The 24985-nt window shown below is 46.6% G+C and overlaps 1 protein-coding gene across 1 annotated transcript in view; it reads left to right on the plus strand.

Moving 5' to 3' along the window:
• The first annotated feature begins 13458 nt into the window (after nucleotides 1-13458).
• Nucleotides 13459-24985, plus strand: part of LOC126546336 (ionotropic receptor 93a-like) — a 45838-nt gene continuing 34311 nt past the window's right edge. Inside the window, exon 1 of the mRNA XM_050194524.3 lies at nucleotides 13459-13941. Coding sequence (XP_050050481.2) covers nucleotides 13812-13941 — 130 coding nt within the window. The 5' untranslated portion in view covers nucleotides 13459-13811. The remainder of the gene's footprint in view (nucleotides 13942-24985) is intronic.

Consider the following 24985-nt stretch of genomic DNA (forward strand, 5'->3'; position numbering starts at 1 on the left):
CGCCAATCAAGACAATTATTGCCACTGACGCTTCCCAGAATGAGGAAAAGTGTGGAATCGGAATATTTTCTATTCTCGAGCCCTAATTTTCTTTTCGCCTCCAGACTTAGTACCGATTTTTCTAGCAGAATTTTTAGCTGTAATTCTAGCCCTTCGTTAACTAAATACATCAACACGGCCCGCCGTGGTCGTGACGGATTCTCTGTCTCTGTGCTCCTCCCTCACTGCTTCTGATGATTCCCAGGCTTTGCGAACTTTCAAATTGTTAGTGCCCTCTCATTTAACTTTGATTAGATTGATTTGGGTACCAGGACATGAGGGCCTAATTCTAAACGAAATGGCAGATTTGCTGGCCAAAGCGTCCCTAAATGGCCCAGTAATTGAAATCCTTCTCGTATCAGCTTTCATCATAGGGGCGAGATTTCAGAGGCAAACGACGCTGCGTAAATTTCGCGCCCCTTCTTTAACGAACTCTAGAGATTTTCAGCACTTGTCACATTATTCGGATATTAAAATCTGTCCAATGCGAGCACTTGAAACCGCAATCACTAGAGCTACGCTGCCGAATTCAATTTATAAATGTTTACCTACACAGAGCTGGTCTGGCTCCCTCACCGAACTGTCCCTCTTGCGGGAAACATGAAACAATAGAACATTTTCTCATTGATTATTAAAGGTATTCTGAATTGCGAAAAAGAACATTAGAAACGCCGTTCCGTCTTCTTAGATTAGACTTTAGATGTTCAAAATTTACTATCTTTGGGGGCCTCGACCCTTGGGCACAGCGACAGGAAGGTTGGCGATACCATCCAGGATTTTATTGCGGGGTCCAAAAGATTTAGACTATAAAATGACAACTTAAGGTTTTGTTATAGTTTTACAAAATCAATTTTACACTAGCTGTACTTATGTTTTCATTTATTCCCACATTGTATTAAATTCATAAGCTAGAATCTACCCATTACTTCCCATATACCTATTCACCAATTTCGTTTACAGTTATTTTATAATTCTTTTTTTCTTACTGTTAAGTGGAACTACCCGGTTCTTGGCCCCCCAGAGTGGGTATGTGCCACTAACGTCTAGGGCTCTACATCTGCAAATTCGCACCAAAATGAGGCATGTGTATGCTACAGCAAATATCCGTGGACTACTCAGCACATCCTAATGGGATGCGAAGGAATTTACCCAGTCAGACCCGTAGCTAACGTACACCTTCCAGGAGCGCTTGGATTTAAAGTGCACGGAAGCATCAACCTGTCAGAAGTCGACAATAGCAAGAAATGTAGAAAAAAAACTATAAATGGCCTGGTGACAGTGGTCGCGCAAATTCCACGATCAGCGGGGCGCACGTGCCGCGTTGAGAGTATATACGCAGTCTCGTCTTAAACAGTGCCTGCGCACCTCGCGAACTCTGGAGAGCAAAAAGAAAAAAAAAAGCAAATGTCGCAGTTTTGCCCGAAAGGTGAGGCATCGATTGCGATAACCAATTAGCAGACAGTCATACTAAGTAAGGACAGTAGCTTTATCCGTCGTATAAACTTGTAAACATTCACATACTACGGTAATTAAATCAACAAGCACAGTGTCATACGCGTACAGGCAGACATGCATGCATCACATTCGATGACCGCTGGCACTCGCTGTCAAAACGCTGGCGTGGGGAAGCGCGGCAGCAGCAGCTTGCGAGCGAATTAAGTGACCTTCATGCTATCTATCCCTTCAACGCAAACTGAGCGGCAAGAACGCAGCACGCGTAAAGCCACGAGCCATCGGCCCACCTAGACTCTGCCCCCAGAGCAGATCGCTTTCAAGAGAAAGCCCGCGCCACACGCAGTTGCCGCCGGAGAACAACGCCCGCTGCCCCTTACTTCCCCGCCCCCCGGTGCCATGTGCGCAACGGAAGACGGTGTGCTTCCTACCCGCTTTCCTCCCTTGCGCGCGCGAGATTGAGCCGCGATCGTCGACTCACCCTCGCGAACTTTCACTCGCACATGCTGCGCGCGGCGACGGTCTAATCGCCTTTGCACTTTCTACGGAACATCACAGCGACGGCGATGGCAAAAATGCGCCTGGAGTGTCCAAAGCTTTCACTCGCACATGCAGCATACGGCACGCGGCGATGGTCTTATCGCCTTTGCACTTTATACAGAACATCACAGCGACGGCGAAAATGCGCCTGCATGGTGTGTCCATAAAATTGCTATCGCAACAAAAAAAGTTCTGACGGAAGCCATCTCGCGTTGTCGGTCGAGGTTAATGCGGTTAGCATTCGGCCAACGTAGCGACACATCATATTGCTGAAGACACTTTCACTGACAATCTGCAGTGGTCATTCTGAGATTTCCACTGCTTTGGGTTCGCTACCAATCAGTGGCGTCACTCGGCTTCCCGGCACCCGGTGTGGCTGCTCGGCATTTCACCCCCTCCCTCTTGCCACTTCCTCCTATTTCTTAACACACATTTTGTTTAGTGAATGCGAAATCATTTCTCTATGGCGAAATTCTGTAAAAAAAAAAAGAAAACGTTTCGCGCAACGTATAAAGTGTCTGAAAGCTTGCACCACGCACGCTGTTCTATCAGCACTTCATGGGCACGCTGTTCCATCTGCCTTCAGGGGCACGCTGTTCCGTCAGCCCCTTCATCGGCCCAATCCAGCTGCCCCGGGCGCAGACGCTTGCCGCATTCAGCTACGAGATGCGGAGAAAAGAACGGCTCGAGTCGCGACCGCAGCACAGCCGCTGCTTGGCGGGTTGTACCCGGGGCGTACCGCCCGGGTCCTGCGGAAGCGTTTAGATAGCAGCACACCAAAGTGGGATTAGTAGGTTAAGAATGCTAATCGCATTAAAAACGCGCAACTGCTCTCCGCAATACGCAATTTGACTCTGACACTCAACACCTGTCAAGGCTTTGAAAGTAATAAAAGTGCGCGATGCGCCGCATCGGCCAGGTGGGCTCGCCGGAGATGGAGACCACGGGAAAGTCCACAATTCAAGAGAAGACGGGTCGGCCGGCGCTCAGTCGGCAATGCTTTGGAAATCCTATGACTGCCACCAGCGGACATCGAAACGTCAAGGGAACCTCTAACAGCACGCTGTAAAAACTAGCGAAGGCCTACACTGGTCCCCGAACGACCCTAGCCAAGTCTGCCATATCTAACAGGGAGCCCAACACAGTCACAATGTAGCGGCCGGTTCAGCTTGAAACACACTAAGGATGGGTTTGGCTGCAACCAGCAATTAAGATGTCAACCAAGATATCAAAACCATTTTCCACAGGGGTCGAAGTCCCTGCCCTACAATGGGCCAGCAGGAGGGACCCACAAAGGAAAAAGAAAACGAAAAGGGGGGGGGGGGGGGAAGCTCAGCATTTACGCAATCTATGCAACGGTTCTCCCAGCCACCATGGTCTGGCACTACGATCCATGATGTGAAAACTCTGTGTTGAAAACTGGCGGCTGAATGTAACCAAAAAGTGATGTGAATGAGGTGGTTCATATGCCTTGGCGAGCGCGATTACTGCCACTCACTCCAGAGGCCGTCCCCTTTTTTCTCCGAACGTTTTCCCCCTTCCGTGCAAAGCCACGCATCCACCGCAAAAGCAGAATGGGGAAATAAAAAAGAACAAGCGCAGAAACCACCGAAGATAATTGTCAAAGTAAGCGAATAGCTTACGCGGACCGCAGAAATAAAATGGATAGCAATAGTAAAAAAATTAAATTATGGGGTTTTACGTGCCAAAACCACTTTCTGATTATGAGGCACGCCATAGTGGAGGACTCCGGAAATTTAGACCACCTGGGGTTCTTTAACGTGCACCTAAATCTAAGTACACGGGTGTTTTCGCATTTCGCCCCCATCGAAATGCGGCCGCCGCGGCCGGGATGCGATCCCGCGACCTCGTGCTCAGCAGCCTAACACCATAGCCACTGAGCAACCACGGCGGGTGATAGCAATAGTACTTACGAAGTATTCGGGGTGATCATATTTAAGTTTTCCGTAAATTTTAAACATCGTCTGTGGAAGATAGCATAATTATTTTCATTGAGCTAGGTTATTCGAACAGGTGAACACTTAGCCCAAGAAATCGAAGCACATACTAAATAAATTAAAAATATCACTAATTAACTTAATTAATTTACATCGCATATGCTGTTCAGCAACACTGGGAACGATTACAACAAGTGATAGAGGACTTTACCAGAGAAAGTGTAAGAGTTGGGTTGAAGATTTGTATGCAGAAGACAAAGATAATGTTCAATAGCCTCGCAAGTAAACAAGAGTTTAGGATAGTTTAGTTTAAGAGTTTGTGGCAAGAAGCTCGAGAACAAGTTAAGGACCGCGCAAAGAGCGATGGAACTGTTGGGTGCTCGGCTTAGTGGAGGCAAGAGACACACGTTTTGATAGCTCAAGAACAGGGAGTCGACTGGCTTTATTCAAAAGCAAAAGCAGGTTTGCCATGTGGCAGTGGTGATGCCCCAGTCGGGCAGCCGCTTCAGTTCGAGCAGGGCGGAATGACCTCCACGGCGAGGCAAACTGGATTTCCGGAGCAAGGGGCAATGACCCCCACGGTGGGGACAACGAAGTGACGGACGGTCGCTAAAAGAGTCCCTCCCTCCTAGAATGCTGGATGCTTACTTGTAAATGACGGAAGGAATGGAGAGTTTATGTTGAAGATAGGCTGGTTTCACGCATTCGCACGACACTCTTCTTTGCCGCGAACGTCAGTCTTGAAGGTTTTCTCTGAACGCGAAACCACACGAAACGGGCCTTCATAGGAAGGAGTCAATGGTGGCTTGATAGAGTCGCGTCGCAAAAAGACGTGCGTGGTTGTGTCCATTGTCGGGAAACTAAACACAGGCTGCCCGCTGGCGATACGTGGGGGTGTAGGTTGTAGCTGGTCGAGCCAGGAATGTAGCCGAAATGCTGCGCGGTCGCTGGCGATGTGCCTTGCTGGGTGCCGAAAAACTGCCTGGAACGCGGATTACTGACCCATAGGGCACCTCGGCTGCGATGACTCGGTGCTCATCCTTGATTGTAGTTCGCAGCCCCAGTAGTACTAGGGGTAGCCTTTCCACCCAGTGCTGTCTGTCGAGCGGGATGGTCAATGACGCCTTCAGTTGTCAGTGGAGAGGCTCGACCATGCCGTTGCTCTGTGGGTACTAAGCCGTGGTGTTATGAAGGCACGTGCCGAGCACTCTCGCCAGGGCAGAAAAAAGCGAGCTTTGGAATTGTCGGCCTCGATCAGTAGTTATTCGCAAAGCGCAACCGTACCGCGACACCCACGTAGCAACAAATGCTTCCGCCACTGTTTCGGCCGTGATGTCTTGTAGAGGCGTCGCCTCAGGCCACCTTGAGTACCGGTCGACACAGGTGAGGAGGTACCTGGAACCTTGGCAAGGCGGATGGCGGATGTCCGTAGAAAATTCGGAGATAAAGGAAAGTTGCCGAAGGTCACGTTATGGAGTACGAGGAACTGTTGTTCCTGAAAACGAAGGTTAACGGCTTGTGGTAGGTTAGAATGTAAAAGCTACAGCCTTCAAGAAAAAAAAAAAACGGGAGTGCTTGACAGCGCAATAGATGACCAACAGTCCCGGCCTTGACGGCCGCATTCCGATGCGGGCGAAATGCGAAAAACACCCGTGTACGTCGATTTAGGTGCACGTTAAAGAAGCCCAGGTGGTCCAAATTTCCGGAGTCCCTCACTACGGCGTGCCTCATAATCAGATAGTGGTTTTGGCACGTAAAACCCCATAATTTAATTTTAAACAAAGACTAAAAATGGTTTGCGCGAAAGCTCGCATTAAACAAAACCGGCGAAACAACCGGACTTCGAGCCAGCGCTTGCGTTCGCTCCTATTTACTAGAAGAAAATATACTTTGAAAAAGTAAAATTCCCCTTACTTTTCGAGAATGCATTCACTCTTTTGCTGCATTATGCAGGGTGTTTTTTTTATTTATTTACAATACCCCTAAAGGCCCTCGAAGGAGGGTATTTAATTGCACCAATTTTTTTAAAGATTGCCTATAGCAGATGGCACAATTCTAACTCTTGACCTAAATTACTCGATGAGGCGGCCATTACTTTTATTAGAAATAAAAATGATCAATCGAATAATTAACGTAATTACGCTGATTAACTGTTTAATGAATTTAGCCACATATTCCAATCTACGAATTATAGCCGCTGAGTTCGCACGGCGTATCCAGTTGGAACGAATTCTCTGGACAGCACCAGTTCCGAGATCATAATTTTCAATGTGTCCGTCGAAATGCATTGGTGTTCCAGTTGCTTTTGTGCGTCAGTGCATAAAACAGCTGTTTCTTAAAGAAGCAATTGGAACGCCAAAAAATCCCAAGACACTCGTCATTCTTTAGGGGTGAACTGTCGGGGTGAACTGTAGATTGTAGAGCATGTAATGCATAGATTTAGAGGGCCTTTTTATTACCGATTACATGACAATTGCTGACAAGTGTAATGACTATTTTTACTCTGTGCTTGCACGTACTCAAGTTGAAACCACAACCCCCTAAGCAGGAGGTATTCGAGAACCGGACGGCATGCCCGATGTTGCCTTCTCAGAGTAAGAAATAGTGTCGCTATTGTCTGAGGTTTGCGCAAAAAAAATCTGTTGGTCCCGTCAACCTTCCGAAAAAGTTTTTAACGCGTTATGTGGGATGGGTGGCTAAGTATTTCAATATTATCTTTAACGTGTCGCTAGAGCTGCACAGGTCACCCTCCGACTGGTTAAAGGCTAAAGTCCTTAACCAGTCTGAGCTGGGGAGGGAGGCAGAGCCCCCCCTCCCCCGACACACACATAAAGTGTCATTACCAGAGTTTTGTGATCCGCATCATTTGAGGTTTCGTTTGACTTTCCTCTACCTTTTCACTTAAAATTTTATTGTGGCTAATAGCTTACTGCATCACTGTTGGCACGGACGTGAACGGCTTTTAATTGATAGTTTCGCTTTATTTTTGCAAATCCTGACAATGGGAGGACAATCGCATTAGCAGCACCAGCGGCGGCTGCCTCATTCGTATTTTCTCACTGCAGTATTGTTTGGAATTTCCACTATAAACACCATGCACATACACATATATTTAAATATATAGACAGGACAAATTTTTGTTTTATTTTTAAGAGGAGGTAGCCAATTAACATATATTTCTAAAGGTATGAATAGCCTATTCCTAGAGAATGAACACGTTTCTGTATATTCACCTCGCTTCAAATTGTTTTGCGTGCTTTTTGACCCTGAAAAAAAAAGAAACCTATAGACTTCAGTGACCCCTTCGGCGGAGTCTTCTATCAACGGCGTGTAAAATGCACATCAATTATATGTGTCTCAGTATTGCTTCTCTTTCCAGTAAATAATGCTAACGACTCACGAAAAAAATATTTCTAGTAACTTACTACATTTATTAGGGATGGAAACATCATCACTTGCATGCAGAGGTCATAAATATATACAGAGTGTCCAAATTAACTATCATGCACCAAGATTGAAAAAAGAAAGAGCAATGCGTTGCTCGGAGAAAACTTAGTGCATATTGTTTCCAGTACAGTTTAGTAGCTGCAAGTAACTTTTTCGTTACTGTAGCTAATGGTAAATAATGATCTAACTCGAGACATACTATCCTAATGATCAAAGTGTCAATGAGGCTTTTACAGGCACAGCGAAGGTACATCTAAATGCGGTACTTTCAACGACGTACTAATTGCGTACTGTAATGAAGAAGAAGTGCGCCGTGCAGAGCTCTGCAGCCGGATCACCAGCGCTACGCAAGTGGGACTCGGGCTAGACGTTGTTCCTGGTGCGACTTTTGCGTCTTCCAGTTGGTGTCATTCGTGTCGTCCACAGCCGTGCAGGCCCACCATCCCGAGCGCTACGCCGACAAGCTTCGCATTTCACGATTCGTGACGGAATCGTCTATCGCCATAACTGCTGTTCTGACGGCCGCAAATGACTGCTAGTCATAACCCGGCATTTCCGCCCTGATGTATGCGTCGCTTTCCACGCCCATCCTCAGCGCGCACTCGCTGGTATCTTCAAGACCGACACCAGACCACGTCATAGGTTTTATCGGCGTGGTACGTACACCTTTGTGCAAAAGTACATTCGCTCTGGCACAGAATGTGAACGCCGCAAGCCTGATCCTTGCTGCTCTTCTGGACCAATGCAACCTTCGCCGTGCCCTTCGCGACCCTTTGACCGGGTTGGGATAGACCTGTACGGGCCTCTGCCGTACACAGCTGCTAGCAATCGCTGGTTCATTGTGACAATAGACCACCTCACGAGGTATGCAGAAACGACCGATCTGCCAGCCGCGACAGCTCGTGACGTTGCCTCCTTCCTGCTTCAACGCTTCATTCTACGTCGCGGTGCTCCCCGCGAACTCCTGAGCGACCGAGGCCGCGTCTTTCTCGCCGATCTGATTCAAGAACTTCTCACTGAATGCCGCGTTATTCTTCGCTGCACCACCGCATATCACCCGCAAACAAACGGCTTGACAGAGCGCTTTAACCGAACTCTTGGCGACATGCTTTCGATGTATGTCGCCTCCAACCACACCAACTGGGACCTCGTCTTTCGCTATGTCGCATACGCCTACAATACGGATCGCCAGGCAAAGACGGGCTTTTCTCCCTTCTTTCTACTATATGGCCGAGAACCGTCATCTGACATAGACTCTATTCTTCCTTACCGTACCGACTTGTCAGAGGGTGCACCGGTTTCCGAAGCCGCCCGGCATGCAGAAGAATGCCGACAACTAGCACGCTCACTTACTACGCAAGAACAAGCGCTACAGAAATTTCGTCATAACGACGTTTGCCCCCACCACCAGTTCTCGCCTGATGCTCTTGTTTGGTTGTGGATGCCTTCTACTTCGACACCAGGTGTCTCCTCCCAAGTTTGTCTCCAGATACCATGAACCCCACCGGGTCCTACAGCAAACTTATTCGGTAAACGGCGGACCCGCGATCCTCGCCCAGTAATCTTCGGCTACGTCGACTTCTCGGTGTCCTTGATGGAGGGCTAGAGATTTGAATAGACGGCGCTGTTGAGGAGCTGTTCGAAGTCCACGGACTGTTCTCCAGACAACCGACAGAGGCTTACGCGGATCGAGAGACTCGCAGAAGGATTTCCAGCGTTGATGTTGCAGTAGAGCAAGGCGACGCTGAATTTTCTTTTGGATGCATCTGGCCTCTGTAAGGTCGTAAAACGATTTAGTTCGTCTGTACCGTCGCTCCGCTCGCCAGCGGATTGCGCGGATGCTCTGTATTTCCTCATCAAAATCTGTGTATTTCTCCAATGGGCGAAATGAACGCATAGCAACTTGCATAGCCTTGGCGATCTGAATTTCTATTGTAGACGAAAAGCCTTCGGGGCATGCGTCTTCTATAAGTGATTTAAACGCAGGCCAATCTATTGTTTGTTTAAAATTTGATAGAACGGATTTGGTTAGGTATTTTATCTTCAGGTGGGTAGGCATGTGGTCGCTTCCGTGGGTTTCTATATCTGCGAACCAATGGACGCAGCGAGTGAGGCATCGCGAGACAAAAGCTAAGTCTAAACAGCTACTGTACGTCCGGCCACGCAGAAACGTGGGACTGCCATCGTTTAGACAGCAAAGTTCATGGTCCCAGGCAAAAGAAACGAGGTTTCTTTCTTTGGAATTTACATTGATACTTTCCCAAAGTGAATGATGTGCGTTAAAGTCCCCAACAACAATTCATGGACCAAGAGTCGCATCTATTCCTATTGTCCCCCCTTGCTTCCGAGATCCTCGTATGGACGCTTCTTTCTCCGTCGAAGAACTGGAGGCCGCAGTTGCTGGGTGAGGCGATCTTCGTCACCTGACCCGATGGCGTCACATACTCTGCGTTTGCAAACCTTGGTCAAGAGGCCAGAGATGCACTTTTGCCCTATACAACGCATCATGGCATGACGGCCTGGTCCCTACCACGTGGAAATCCGGTCGCCTTGTTCCGCTCCTCAAGCCTGTGGCTCGGCTGCGATTGATGTCCCGTGAATGTACTTTGCCCCTGTTTCACCCTGTTGCCCCTGTTTCAACTTTTTCACCCTGTATCGTTTGCGTTCGTTGTCTCCGGACATACGTTTGCACCTACCGCCTGAGTTACCATCGCGTGAACAGACCATGCTGTACCGTCTGTGGCTAGGCGTTGCATTTACGAACTCATATGTTTTCCTTATTGGAACGGCCAACAGCCCCACGTGCGACACATGCAACAGCGATGAGACGCTCACACATATTATGTGTCTGCCCGTGATATAGTGCCCAGAGTCAAGTGATGTGCAGAGTACTGGACCAGTTAAACAATCGTCCACTATCAGAACTTAAAGCTTTAGGTCAGTGCTCCCAAACAACATCCGCGCTGAAGGCCTTACTCGCGTCACTAAGGTTCCTGCGGTCTACGGGGCTTCACGATATACTTTAAGAACGCCGCCCCCTACCGCTCTATAGTGTACGTGGTTTGTTCGTGCTCGTCTCTCTTTCTCTCTATCTCCCCCTTCCACAACCTTTCTCTTTTTATCCCCCTTAACCCTTCCCCCCATGCAAGGTAGCCAACCGGAACTACCTCTGGTTAACCTCCCTGCCTTTATATGCATTCTTTTTTCTCCTCTGGTAAACTATGTCAACGAACCTCTGGCACCCCTATACGGACCTGCGTCGCCGCGGCCGCGATACTGTGCACGTAGATCGCCTCAAGCCGTATCACGAGCCCTTCGTACTCACGACGCCTTAGGCCACCTGTGTGGCACCGTCTTCAGCGAGGGGGAACATGTAATAAGTGCGCCGTGCAGAGCTCCGCAGCCGGATCGCCAGCGCTACGCAAGTGGGTCTCGGGCTAGACGTTGTTCCTGGTGTGAGTGGCTAAGACTACGCTGTTGCATCATCCAGTCGGCGTCATTCGTGTCGTCCACAGCCGTGTCTGGCTTCTTTGTCATAGTACTATTTTTTTCCGACTGATAAATAAACCCCGCGACATATGGAGAATACCACGTGACTGCGCTCCCACCCGCATTAAAGTCCCTTTTAACCCGCATCATAAAACAGCGCCCTCGAACACGCTTTCTCTGAGTTAGCCAGAGAGAAATAAAGGAAATAAACAAAAACACTGTGATCGAGTTAGTGCCTTATCTCCCGCGCCCTGGCCGAAGTAACACATCAGATTTGGTGTTAGTTGGAAACAAGCTGTGATAGCTGTTGTCTTAGCGTAGATAATGTGCACGGTTTTTCTTTTTGCCACGAAACCTATCACCACAAAAGCGAATTGACAACATCAGTGCAGAGGTTTAAAGGTGCGTTTTGTTTTGTCCCAGTCGCCATGTCTTTCTCTAATGAGCAGAAGGTAAACATGATCCTTGCCTTGGGAGCTGCAAATGGAAAGAAGAGGGAGGCCGCAAATATACATCAGTCATGGAAGTGTGATGGTAGACCAAACGCATCGACTATCGTCAAAAATTATGAAAACCTGAGACAAACTGCCAGCTTGAAGAAGCAGCGAAGGAGGACTTCATCTTTGAGTCCTAGCCTACGCACGGATGTTCTAGCATTTATGGCTTCTAATCCTCATGCTAGTCTGCGGGGGCGTGGCCGCCCAGGTACCAATTTCCAAGTCATCAGTTTGGAAGATTCTATCTGACTCGGCATTTCACCCATACCACCTTAACAAGCACCAATGCTTGGAAGATAGGGGCCTGCAGAATTGCCTAGATTTCTCGAACTGGGTCCTCACATGACTTAAAAATTGTGACAGCGCAAACACATGCATCCACAAAGTAACAAGGACGAGACAGAAGCGCTGCTTGATAAAGCACTTCTGTCTCGTCCTGGTTACTTTGTGGATGCATATGTTTGCGCTGTCACAATGCTTAAGTCAAGTATGCACCAACTCGCACAGAAAGAAGTTTTAATGGGTCCTCACAAGAGCCGATGAGTCACCGGACTTTTTGAGCAACATCACGTGCACAGATTAAGCCAATTTTCCCAGAAACGTCCAGGTAAATTTCCATAATGCACACTATTGGAGTAACTCCAGTCCACACTGGGTAAAGCGCAATCGGCGCCAGCTGTCGCTTTTCGAGAAAAAGTGACCACTTGCGACTAGTCGCTATGCGAGGAACTTGGGCGCGCAACAGATGTCAGTCACCGGTGTGAATGATCCCTAAATGTTATCATCTTATCGACCATGTTAAGACGCATGACCCTCATGGCCATATATACAACGCAGGATGACGGCGCTCCTTCGCTCCCATTGGAGGGTCGAAGAGCATAATAAAACGCAATAGTGTACCCACCAATCTCCACTTCAACGTCGAGCTAACGCGCCCCGATGCCAAGTGGACTGTATCCTTCCTGTTGGAACGGTTTGCAATTTAGTGCTACACGGACGTAAGTGTGCCGACCACTCGTCACCGGTCGGGTATAGATATAACCTTTGGCAAGAACGTGTCAATCATAGCATTACAACTGCTCATGGTGTACCGCAGTGACCGCGAAGCTATGGTCATGTGGTAACTAATTAGACAAAATAAAGATGATAAAAACCACGAAGTTACGTGTATATGTCTTTATTCAATCAATATAGCAATAACCATATAAATCAATATAGTTGTCAATATAGTAATCCCAATACAGCTTCGCTGGTTATCCTTAACAGAGTGAAAGGGCCCTAAATTTTTCTGTGCCTCGTGTGGCCGCTTTCAGTTGCAGCAGGCAAGTCCTAACTATGTTTGCTGACGATGTTTGTGAAATGGTCTGATTACCCAAGTTCGTTATATAGATTGTTTCTCTCGTTCAATGACGTTGTCCAAATGGGATGAAGATTAAAGCTGCCGCCGCCTATCGCGAAATAATCGAAGAGGTACGCAGAAATTGTGCGGCACGGCACCCTAGAACCAATCTCGGTCTGAGCAAACACTGCAGGAAAATACATTGCGTTCTACATCCACCGTCCCGAGACTTGCGTGTCTACAAAACTCTTCAATCTTGAACCTCAAGACAGACTGAGAACCTCACGTGTCGTGCAAATGCACGATCTGGGCGTATTGGTCTAGGCCTCTCATCTGATCCAGAATGGTGATAGCAGCTTGATACAGCGCTCTGTGTACAACGCTCCTCCACGTGCCCCTACTCAAACGTTAGGCTTTTCCTCAAGCAAGGTCACCTTCCAGTGAAGCACGCTTCTCAGGCGAGAGTAGCCTGCGAAACAGTTTGTCGGAAGAGTGATCTGCAAGCTAAGCAGAAGAGAAAGGAAAGGGTCACGTTGTAGAGGAACATACAACAAAATAATATTTGTCTCATGAAAAGAAGATGGCGCAGCGCTTGTACACGGTGTTTTGGTTCAGCCTAGAACATGTTCGTCGTGTGCCCGGTAATGAAAGAAACTAAAAGAAAGAACATGGATGGTAGGGAGGACAAGAGCGAATGAATGTTTCCCATTGATTGGTTCAACTCAGGCGCCCATTCCTCGTCAGCTTCGAGGCTGCCCTGCCGCGATTGGTCAATTGGCGTCGGTGCAGTCGACGTCACTCCTTAGAAATCGTCCCTGAAAGGACAGACGCGGAAGAACGCCCCACTTTACTCTCGCCCTAAAACCCTCACCGCCCTCGTTTCTCATAGCCTCGCTGGCGAGTTTCGTTCCACTTTTAATGCACATAAAAATTAGACCAACTTTGTAGCCCAGTTTTTTTTTTTTTTTTCAAGTTCACCCAGTCGTGGCCGTGAGCGAGAGAAGAAAGGAGGTAAAAGAAAAGAGGAAGTAGCGAGACGAAGAGCGGCGGATGTCGATACTCACCGCCGTGGCCGCTGTCATTTCCAAGTCGCGACCGCCACCGAGGATGGCGGCGTTTACGCTGCCTCTGTTTTTGCTGGGCCTCGTATGGCCAGCGATTGCTGTCGACGTGAACCTAGGTAAGTGACGCCTCCGTAGTAAACGGTCCCATTAGGACTGAATGCGGCCGTTTAACGTCCCAAAACTACAATGTGAACTATAGGGGACACCGTAGTCTTTTAAAGAGCTCCGGATCAATTTCAGCCACGTGGAGTTTGCCAAGCACTTTACTATAAGTGTTTGGCAAGTTTACTATAAGCACTTAACTCATTCTGCGAAGCAATTAAAGCAGTTGTCTCACCAAGGGCGGCTTCGGCGCTTCCATTGCCATTTTGGTAGCGCCGAGGCCCTGTCGGCAGCTGTGTGCTGATATTTGATCATGCGATTTTTCCCCTTCGTCCTTGTCAGCTGACATTCCCTGTGATTTCTTCCAGTGAACAGTGAAGCTTGTCAGTTAGTATTGACTAATCTAGACTGGAGCACAGTGTCTCATGATGAGTGATCATCTCCAGGCCGAACTGTTTTCTCCGTGTCCTCTTGAGGAGAAAGACGTTTAGAACACACTCGGGCCCCAAACAATCGCATTAATAAATCTCCTCTCGTCTAAAAGCGTTTTCTCATTGGTCGTGATAATGAAACGGCCACTCGCAAGCAGCACTCCTGTAAGGCAAGTTTTGTCAATACAGGCCCTCGTGCGGAAACGATACTAAGTTCCTCTGATGCTTGTAAATACAGCAGCAGCACAATCACGCACTGACAGGTTGTCTAAAGAAAAATTAAGAAGAGGGAGTAGTGAGGGATGCCTAAAAAGTATGCATGGTATGAAATTTTTTCATTACATCTTTTGTGATGAAACTAGTATTAATAAAAGTTTATACATGGTGAGCCCGTACTACATATCGCACAGAAATGATTATGCTAAAAAGGTTCATGAAATAAGATGTCGAACGGATGTATTTAGGCATTCTTCTTTTCCTTTTACGATTCACGAGTCGAATCAGTTGGATGCGAGTGTTATCGATGTTCCCGCAAATTTGTTTTCCTCTTCCTTGCAACATGTAGGCTTCAGTTGAATGTTAAAGTGACAGCTGTGCCTGTCTGCTTTCGTATTTTGACTGTGGCTCTTGTTTCCACCCCCCTACAATAATGCCAAGCTGGGCGATGTAGGCTTCTAAATAAATAAATAAATAAATAAATAAATAAATAAATAAATAAATAAATATCGTTGTGCTACCTGGAAAAGAATAAATTGTGCCCAGAGTTTAAACTCAGCCTATCTTAAAGCTATATTATCTAAGAGTCGACCTATTTGGGCCATAACAGTCTTATGAGTCATGGCAACGTAGTGTAAAAGCCTGTCACCCTAGGACCATTCCAATAGTGCCCCTTTTATCTGGAGCATCTAGCTCACAGCTCAAGCAAGCCGAGATACCTGTTTAAACTGCAGCGTGGACAAAGGTCGAAGGACACAGGGAAGTTGAGAAACTAGTGCTTACTCGCAAATAAGTTTATTTTCGGAAAACATGGTACGTATAAACCCAAGATAACTACAATGAGCATATGCGGAACTCGTTACAGTTTAACCATGAATAATTACCACTTCGCCCAACTTTCAGTTCTTTTGCAATTAAAGTTGAGATCATTCCTATTTTTTCGCAGGTGCATAATTTTCTCGCCGTCATACAAAGATGAACCCGGCGTATTTGTATATCTTTAATGTTAAAAAATACTGCAAATGTGGAATGAACTCTCCTGTTTCGGCGTTAAGTATATTATTATTCTTTTTTTTTCTTGTTATACGATATGAATACATATAAAAATGCACTACGATAGAAGCGAGGAAAAAACATAATAGCAAGACAAGTGAATAAGCGGTGGAAGTAACCGACGACCGAAACTTACAAAGCGGGCACCTACACAACTCGCCTGTGCAGTCATGCACAATGTTACATAACCAAAAACTACAATTTCCTATTACGCGCGTAATCTTTTATTTCACCTGAATTTTCTACCCGTGATTGTCATAACTTCTGTGCACATCTTATTTCTTGTCGCTGCATTATATTACAACCATTCTTCATCCTACAATGATCCAGCATTAAATTTCAACAAATAGTTATTGTAAGTTCCTTGCAATATATTTTCTGCATTTGCTTCTCGCGTTCTCGTTGATGCTGTTTTCTGTACGACAATTGTTTCGTGCTATTGTACCATTTCATATAACACCGCAGAACACGGACGCCTACATGTGGCATGTGTATGCCACCATCAATTCACTGTGTAAAATGCGTCGCAGCTCAAGTGGCAAGTAGGGCAAGTATCTTTCTGCAGGTGGAAGAGACAGCGCGATAGACGGAGGACGTAACAGCATGCAATTTAGATCTTCTTAAGCAACCATTTGTGGTATTTACGTTGGCCCGTCCAGATAAGTGGAATGATACAGTAACATCTAGTTGATAAGTATTTCCCGGGGCCTCAAAAAATATTCCTATCATCGGAAAGTTGTACTACCCATAACAAACCACAATCGCGTGCCCAAGTGAAGGTAGGATAGTCTTCTTTTCTTATAGTGATTACTTTCAGTTAGAGACGTCCTTGATGACCTTCTACTAGGTCTTTGGTTGCCCAATGCAGTCGACTAGACGCTTTTAGAATGCGTGAAGCTTCGCGCCAGGATCACGGCAGACCTAGGTTTCTATCACCAAACTTCACAAGTGCCCCGCGGCACTATTCTCAATGGCTGAAGGAGATCTCGTGGAGGCTCACAAATTTGTAGCGTTCTCCGCCAGCCGGAAGAGCATTCGTGCTATGTCGAAACAAAACGCATCGTGACTAATGCATTCCTGGCGGTACTTTTTAAAAAAATCGCGTTTCACCAAAATTCGAATCAACTGTGATCGTATCATCGCGACTGCATTCTATCAGGAACGTATCTTTGTACGATTTTCGTTATAATTTTACCTTTCCAGTTGTCATCGTTTTGTCAGTTTGTAAACATCGTTTGTCTGTGTTTGTTCCTTATTTAAGTTAAAGTAAGCTCTGTATTTATTTAAGTTTTCTTATTGGAGAGATTTGTGTTTCAAACCTTCAGCCGGCTCGATGCCGTTCTGAGTATCCTTAAGAATGCAAGCACGTCGTGCGGCTTAATTGCAGAGTCACAACAGCCTCATGCCAACCTGGCATCACCTTTGCTTAAAACGTAAGCCTTGAGCTAAGCAGCACTGATGTGTCATGGACACTATGCCATTCGGTACGCTCATAGTATTCGAATGTCTATATTCCGTTTCATTCTTAGCCGGCAACGCTGCGGATGCTACGCGAGTAATGCGGTCGTAGAAGTTTCACTCCACGTGTTTTACAATTATGTTGTTTTTCATCTGTGCCGCTTTCTACGGAATAACTACTTCGTATATTACCCTTACAACTTGTGAATGTAATTGTAAGATTACGTCAAATTATGCAGTATATGTACATCTTTGCGCTTCCATTGTAAGCCGTACCATGTTTCGATCACGAGCGGAAGCGGTGCGCTGTGGCCGATGGTCGCTGAAACGTGTTGCTCCGCACCTTCTGTGGCAAATAGGTTCAGATTTGCGACGCCTTCCATGCAATAATTGTGTCACATTTAGCGACATTGTAGTGGGAAACTTTATGTTAAACCGATTTACCTGACACATACCTGTATCTTTGTCTCATATGTGACGCGCTATTTCTTAACCGGCAAATGCGAGCAGTCAGATGTGCCTGCATGCTATGTACCCAACAATGTGTAGCGGTCTTTAGATATCAGGAATGTCCATTTATTTCTTGAATATCTAATAACTTCACGACAGGATTCGCGTCTTTATTGCTTTTCATAGTTTACGTTGTCATGAATGTTGTACCACTGCAGGAATTCGTCTCTATATACTCACGTGATGCTGTGACTTCTAGCCGCCATGTTTCTGGATGTCGTAACTTCACGCTCAACCTCTCAGCGCTGTCGTCCGTCTACGAGGCAGATCACGTGTTCCGCCGCACTTTTCTTTTATTGTCATTAGTGAATTTGCTAGAAAAAAGCAACTTAGTCACTTACTTAATGTTATTATTTTTAAGGATGCGGCTTATGACTTTCAACATCACTTGAGTAGCAAACAATAAGTAGATGGTAAATTTGAAAACTGTAGCTGCTATGTCTATTAATAGTATTGATAACACTAAAACGGTAAATTTGATTGCTAAGAGCTTTATGAAGCTTTTGAACATTGCATCCTCCTTAGAAGATAGTTCAGGCCGACCTCTGAGTTCTTCCCTCATAGTAAATCTCTCTCCTTGCAACATGTACAAATACAGACAATTATAATAATGATGCATTAGCTTTTTTAACGGACTAAAAGTTGGGACAAGTTGCACAGCATACTGCAGCTTAAGGTCTCGTTCACTTAGCATGGGTAGTGTCAAGGGAAGTGTATACGTCTAGACTGAATAGTTTGTCAACGTCTACCGTACGTTTGCCCATGGTTAAGTAGACCGATGACCTAAAGCTGTTTATGAGGTGCATTGTGCCAAAAGTTGCTCTACTTTTACAATGCTAATCGCCAAGAGAGTTAACACTCGTCGAATAGTTACAGCATAAACTGGAAAAAAAGTATCCAACTGCATCTCATCTTGCAAATGTTGCGTGCTGCCTTGGTAAGTGCAGGATTGCGTTGTGGTTGTCGAGCATATATATAAAGTTCCACGTCGTTCGTGATGTGCTCGTCATACACAGTGAGTACCCACTTAAAGTGTGATGCACTTGAATCGAAGCGAACTTTAAATCTATACAGCAGATTCGTTCTTGAATCACTCAGTACCCTTTTTTGCGTGACAAGTGACTCTAATGACCATTAACAGAAACATATTACGAGTATAAGATAGATTCATAATTACGGTGTTGTAAGAACTAGTTTTGGAGAATGGAGCGAAAGGTGTCCCAGGTGACCACAGTACAATTGCGGAGCAATCGGCGGGCCTGCGACGGATAAAGACCGATGATGATAGTGGTCACTACCCCAGCAGTTAGGCTCCAGGTGCCAAGTGGGAGAACCGGGACCCGACCACCACGTAAGATCCGGCGCGTATGTTGTACTTCGAGCTTGAAGCACAGCCTGCGTTGCTGAATCGGGATGGTTCAGTAGAACAAACAACGCATCCGCGAAGGCGTCCCGCACACGCCCACCTCGGGGGCTAGAAGTGGGGTACCTCCACTCTGGGTGAGGGGCGTCGAAGTCACCACCAACTACCACCACCACCAGCCTTGGGTATTGACGACGGACATTCAATAACCAATCCAGATTAATGCGTGAAGAAGAGCCACCGGCCGGTCTTACTCGTCACCACTACTTGTTGACCGCATACAAGGCGCGCTCAATGAAGCTACAACCATCAGCTGGGTAGGCGTCGATCGACCGGCACCGGATGTCGGCCTGCTCAACTTGTAGGCTGCTCGCAGGCAAGCTGAGCTGGCAGCATCCCGAGACCCCACTTCTGCACAAGCACGTACAAGACTGAATTTTCTTACTGCTAAGACCCGCAGATATGAACGCGACCTATCGCGGCGGCACTGGCATACGTGGTGTGAGCGGTTTTCATCCAAGACATCGAATGCTTCTCTCTGGCGAACGCTCCGTGCCATGGAACACGGTTGCCGCCGTCCCAATGCGGCGGCCACAGCCTGCTTCGCTGCTAACTTATCGCCGGATCATTTCGCCAGAGAAGCTGCCCGGAAGTTTTTCCCCTATTACGACGTGTTCCCTCAAACAACCAATGGTGCTTCCTTGGCAGGCATTCCAGCACATGTCGGCAAGTTACCATCTACAGCAGACGCTGAGGGAATTGAAAGCTCTATCACCATGCCTGAGTTGCTTGCAGCGATAGATGATGCCAGTCGCAAGACAGCGCCCGGTCCAGACTCTATTACTTATGAGGTTTACAAGAACCTCAGCTGCACGGTGCTGCCTCAACTCCTCGACACCATTAACAAGGTGTGGCTAGATGACATTGTCCCTCCGGGCTAAAAATCGGCTATTGTGATCCCGATTCCGAAACCAGGCAAGCCGCCGACCGACCTTGGCAATTTCCGACCCTCCTCTCTCTCCCTGTTATCTTTGTTTTCCCCCTTTCCCATTTCCCCGGTGTAGGGTAGCCAACCGGACGTTATTCTGGTTAACCTACCTGCCTTCTACTTATCTCTTTCCCTCCTCCTCCGACCCATTTCTCTAACATCAACAATGGGCAAGGTTGCTGAGAAAATGCTAGCCACACGATTGTCGTGGTGGCTAGAGCACCACTGTTGCTACCACCCTGCTCAAGTTGGCTTCCGTTCATCCATAGGTACTGAAGATGGGCTGGCTGTCTTGGCATCCTCAGTTTTATCATCAACTCGCAGCCACACTGTCCGTGCTCTCCTCGCTATGGACGTCGAAACAGCGTACGATAACATCAGTCATGATGCCATCTTGGCTTCAACTGGCATGCTGCATTTTCCCCCTAGAGTACGGAATTTTGTCAAATCCTTCCTTGAAGACCGACACTTTGCAGTCCGCCTCAGTGGTGACGCCGTAGGCGCATTTGTACCTCTTCGCGGCGTACCCCAGGGATCGGTATTCACACCCACATTATTCAATATTGCTTTCATCTCGCTTGTATGGCGCTTACACGATGTACCTGATGTAAAGTTCTTGTTGTACGCTGATGACATCACGGTTTGGAGCACTCATCGTGACATGCAGACTCAAGCCGCTGCCCTTCAATCGTCTTTAGATATTACGTCGAATTACGCTTCCTCGGTCGGCCTTAAGCTTTCCGTCAGCAAATCTGCTTACATGTCAGTCGTCAAGCGCTGGGGCCAACGTGAACTCTCTGCAACACCCATTCGTTTTCATCTATCCGGAATACCACTTCAACGATGTTCAACTATAAAAATTCTGGGTTGGATGGTCCACGAGTCGGGAACGGAGATTTCTTGGATCTTCAGCGCTAAAAAGCAGGCGATTAAGACGTTGGGTCTGATTAGACGCATTGCTCCTAAAACGGGCGGTGCCCGCTCATATGTTGCGCCACAGTTGGTGAAAGCGGTAGTGCAACTACGCCTTGTTTATCAAACCCAATTCCAGCATTTGACGAGGGCACAATGGTATCGCCTTGAAGCTGTTAATCGCGAGGCAATGAGGGTCATCACTTGCTTTCCCCGCATCATCCCGATCGTGGCTCTCCAAAAGAATGAACAGCTGAACACACTAGATGAGTTGGTGCAGCAGCGACGTAATGCTCGCAGTCTTAAGGCCAGCCTTTCGCACGCAACGTGTGCTCTCAGGGCTTACGCTTTCTCACACTCCGTTTTACCACCGCCGTCGCCAGTTCTTCTTCCCTGGAGTTTTGTACAGCTGAGCGATTACAAGCAACAGATACACGTCGCCCGACATCAACTCACTCGGCATCGCCGCTTCGTGACCGAATTATAGCTCAAGACGCCCACCTGCCGCTTGGCTCCACCGTGATTTACGTTGATGCAAGCATCCAGGACAGTGAAACGACCACTGCACTTTATTGCCCTTGCGCACCTGCCCTGAATAAGGCGCCCCGGTTTAACTTCAAGAGCCTCCTTCCTCCTTTTGTGCTGAGCTCCTTGCTGTTCGAGAAGCGTTGTGCTCTGTGGCCGCCTTTCCCATGGTCCCCACGGCCCGCATCGTCATCCGCGCTGATGCCCTCCAGGTGACGCGGCTCCTGCGACGCGTCAGTCGCAGCCCTGAAATATGTCAGCAGATCCATCTTCTGCCGGCACGCATCCCGCAGCAAATATCTATCGAGTGGATCCCACGCGACCTTCTGAGCTTCCAACGCCGTGCGGATTTTGCGACCCGCCTAGCGACCTCTCCATCATCACTGCCTCAGCTCCTTCACCTACATGATGCCGCCCTCCTTTTAACAAGAAAGGAGCACCTCCGACGCCGTACACGTGCTCTCATACCTCCGTGTGCGGTGGTATGAGAGCACGTGTACCCTTGTATGCCCAATCCCATACCCTTGTATGCCCTGAGGCATTAACCCTCGCATTAAAAAAAAAAAGAGCTCGTTTCTTGTAGCTTGCACGCTCTTCGTTAAACAAATATTAGCAAAAAAGTTATGCAGATCCACGCATTCACCTTATGCGAAGCCGTTTGTAAGTAGCTGGCTATCTAATAAGTTTGGGTTTCTGCAAAGCGTTGCCAGATGGACCAACATGTTTGTGTAAGGCGAGCTTTTTTTTTTGTGACGTGAGCATGTGTGCGAATTCAGAGAGTATAAAGGCGACAACGATAGTATGATGGCGATTGCATCACCACCTATTTATTCTACACCGGCAAAGAAACTTTACAACCTGTTCCGCTACGACCTGGGAGGATCCCGAAGGCGGCACAAAACGGGGAAAGCTGGCACGCTCTCGCTTTTATGAACAGTTTGTTGCTACGATGAGCGACTGAAGCAAATTATAGTGATAAGGCTGACAATTTTTTCGCGCGTTCCGTTATTGCATCTGTGGTGCCCGGGTGCACGCGCTATAGATTCTTTAAAAGAAATTTCTTGCTATGCGGCGTGACGCACGCGCCAATTGTATTGAAACCCTATGCGAGCGGACAATTGTCTGTGGCAGTGAAGGGAAAGATACGGAGGCACCAGATGAGAGCGCTCCTGAAAAGAGTCCCGCACTTCCTCCGCGTTAGTTTAAGCTGGGGAAGAGAGAACGTAAACATTTTACTTACAAAATAATAATAATTATTACAATAAGTCAAAACACGCCGCTGAATCTCAGATTCTATTATTTGTCTGCTTCTCTCTACCGCGTCTGGGCGAATGCAGAAGTGCCGCGCGTAGACTCTACGCTGATTCAGTATCCGCCCCGATAAGCCAAACGCACTGTCAAACGCTGCCGGACTACTTGCAGCGGTAACACGTGCAGCTCCACCCGTAGTTTTACACATATATATATATACACACACATATATATATATATATATATATATATATATATATATATATATATATATATATATATTGACGCGCAGCGGGGCGCGCTCACTCTCGATATTGCCTGGGTTTGGCCTCCAATTTCAGCGATGAATATCTCAGATAGGGTGCGATTTTCCGGATTTCTAAAAATTGCGTATGCCATAAATTGTCACGCCCCACAAGTCTTCAATATGAACAACTGCCCTCAATTTAACCATAGAACAGTTGATTAATTTTTTTTGTTAATTAGCTTTTTCAGAGTAACTTCAGCAGCGTCAAGGTGTTTGCGCCTCGCCGTAGAGCTTGTATGCGAATATGACAGGCCTCTCACAGTGAAAGATATTTTATAAAAAATCTGTAATGTATAAAAAAAGCACCCTGTATGTATTTGCTTCGGTACGATATAAGTATACGTGTGTTTATGGCCTAATCAATAGATGGTACAGGTACGGTTGGAACTCTGTTTGATCATACATTTTCCTCAAGTAAACAACCTTTTGACTAAACTGAAGTCTTGAAGAAGACGGTTGCCTGTTGTGGCCACTTGTTTAGGTGGAAATACGCTTGTACCTTCCTGTGTTGTAAATTGTACACTTCGTGCTTTCCAGGTCTTGTTAAGACCATGCATGTGTGATATATTGGCTAGCATCTGTGTAGTTCTCGCATACAAAGATGCACACGCTCCGGTAAATATCTTGCGAGAAAAAAAAAAAAAGTATCGGTGGCCTTCAATAATTTCAGGCATGTTACAAATGGTACATTCACTAGATAAAACCAAAAGTGTCATTTTTCCGACGATATATTCTAACTGGCTAAATTTCTGTGTGCAACTACTTTAAAACGAAAGTTTTTTTTGGAAGGGCAAACTAGCATTTTACGAACTCTTACAAGTACCTCATGTACTCGTAGGGCCAGTGTATAATGACCGATAAAACGGCAGCGTGAACAGCATCGGTATGAAGTCTTTGTACAGAATTTTCCGCAACACAGGGAACAAGTAGACTCTGTTTTCACGCATGAATGATCATAAACAAGGTCGAGAAAGGAAACTGAAAGACTCAACCAAATCTGGCAAGGCACGGACAAGTTTAACCTGCCACTCCAAAGCCTCCCACTCCATATCGCTATGCGCGCGTTCCACAGTTGCATTCTCAGACGACGCTTCCTTGGTTTACGACAAGAATTGCGGTGTAGGCTACCTCGTGCGAGCCGATGATTTAAACGAGGGTAGATCAGGGTGTTTGCCAACTACATTTCACTTATGGCGAAAGTAAGAACATGCGCAAAAATACGAGCAATAATAAAAAAAATTGAGGATTCATTTCACTCTGTGAAGGTGGATGGCCAGCGAAGTTGTAGCACATCACACAGGGTTCAATAAACGTACATGTATTTATTTTCATCATTTGGTAATGCCAGTGACGATAGCTTTGTGATTACTGTGATACACATTGATTGGTGCGGTTACAAACTTAGACAGAATCTTGGCGAAAGTTAAATCTATACACGACCGTTGTTGAGCAGTTGAGTGAGCTGTATTGGTGTGGCAGTTCGAGCCAAACTCTTCTAGCACAAACTCAGTGAATTATTTCTTGTCTAGTTTTGAAATGCCCGCATTATAGTCACCAACGATGATCACAGGGGCAGTGTCATCACGGCTAGCCCATGCAAAGTGTGTGGTCACCAAATTCTCGATATCACAATTGGGTGTGCCTGGAGATACATACAGAGTGAATATCCCAATTCCATTTTTCATTTGTATGGCACAGACATCCCCGCAGTCGGTGGCACTGTCCTCTTGCGAGTCTGGGGTGTATGGTTGTGCATACATTTTCTCCTCTGCGTATATGGCGATGCCCCTTGCTCGTGAGTCCATGTGCTGTTCACAAATGATTCCAGCATATCCGTCGACTTGAAACAATGCATCTTGATTGATTGATTTAATTCATTATTATTATTATTATTATTATTATTATTATTATTATTATTATTATTATTATTATTATTATTATCATTATCATTATTATTATTATTATTATTATTATTATTATTATTATTATTATTATTATCATCATCATCATCGTCGTCGTCGTCATCTGGCGAGACTGGCAAGAT

The sequence above is a fragment of the Dermacentor andersoni genome, chromosome 1 (assembly GCF_023375885.2).
Source record: "Dermacentor andersoni chromosome 1, qqDerAnde1_hic_scaffold, whole genome shotgun sequence".
Lineage (NCBI taxonomy): Eukaryota > Metazoa > Arthropoda > Arachnida > Ixodida > Ixodidae > Dermacentor > Dermacentor andersoni.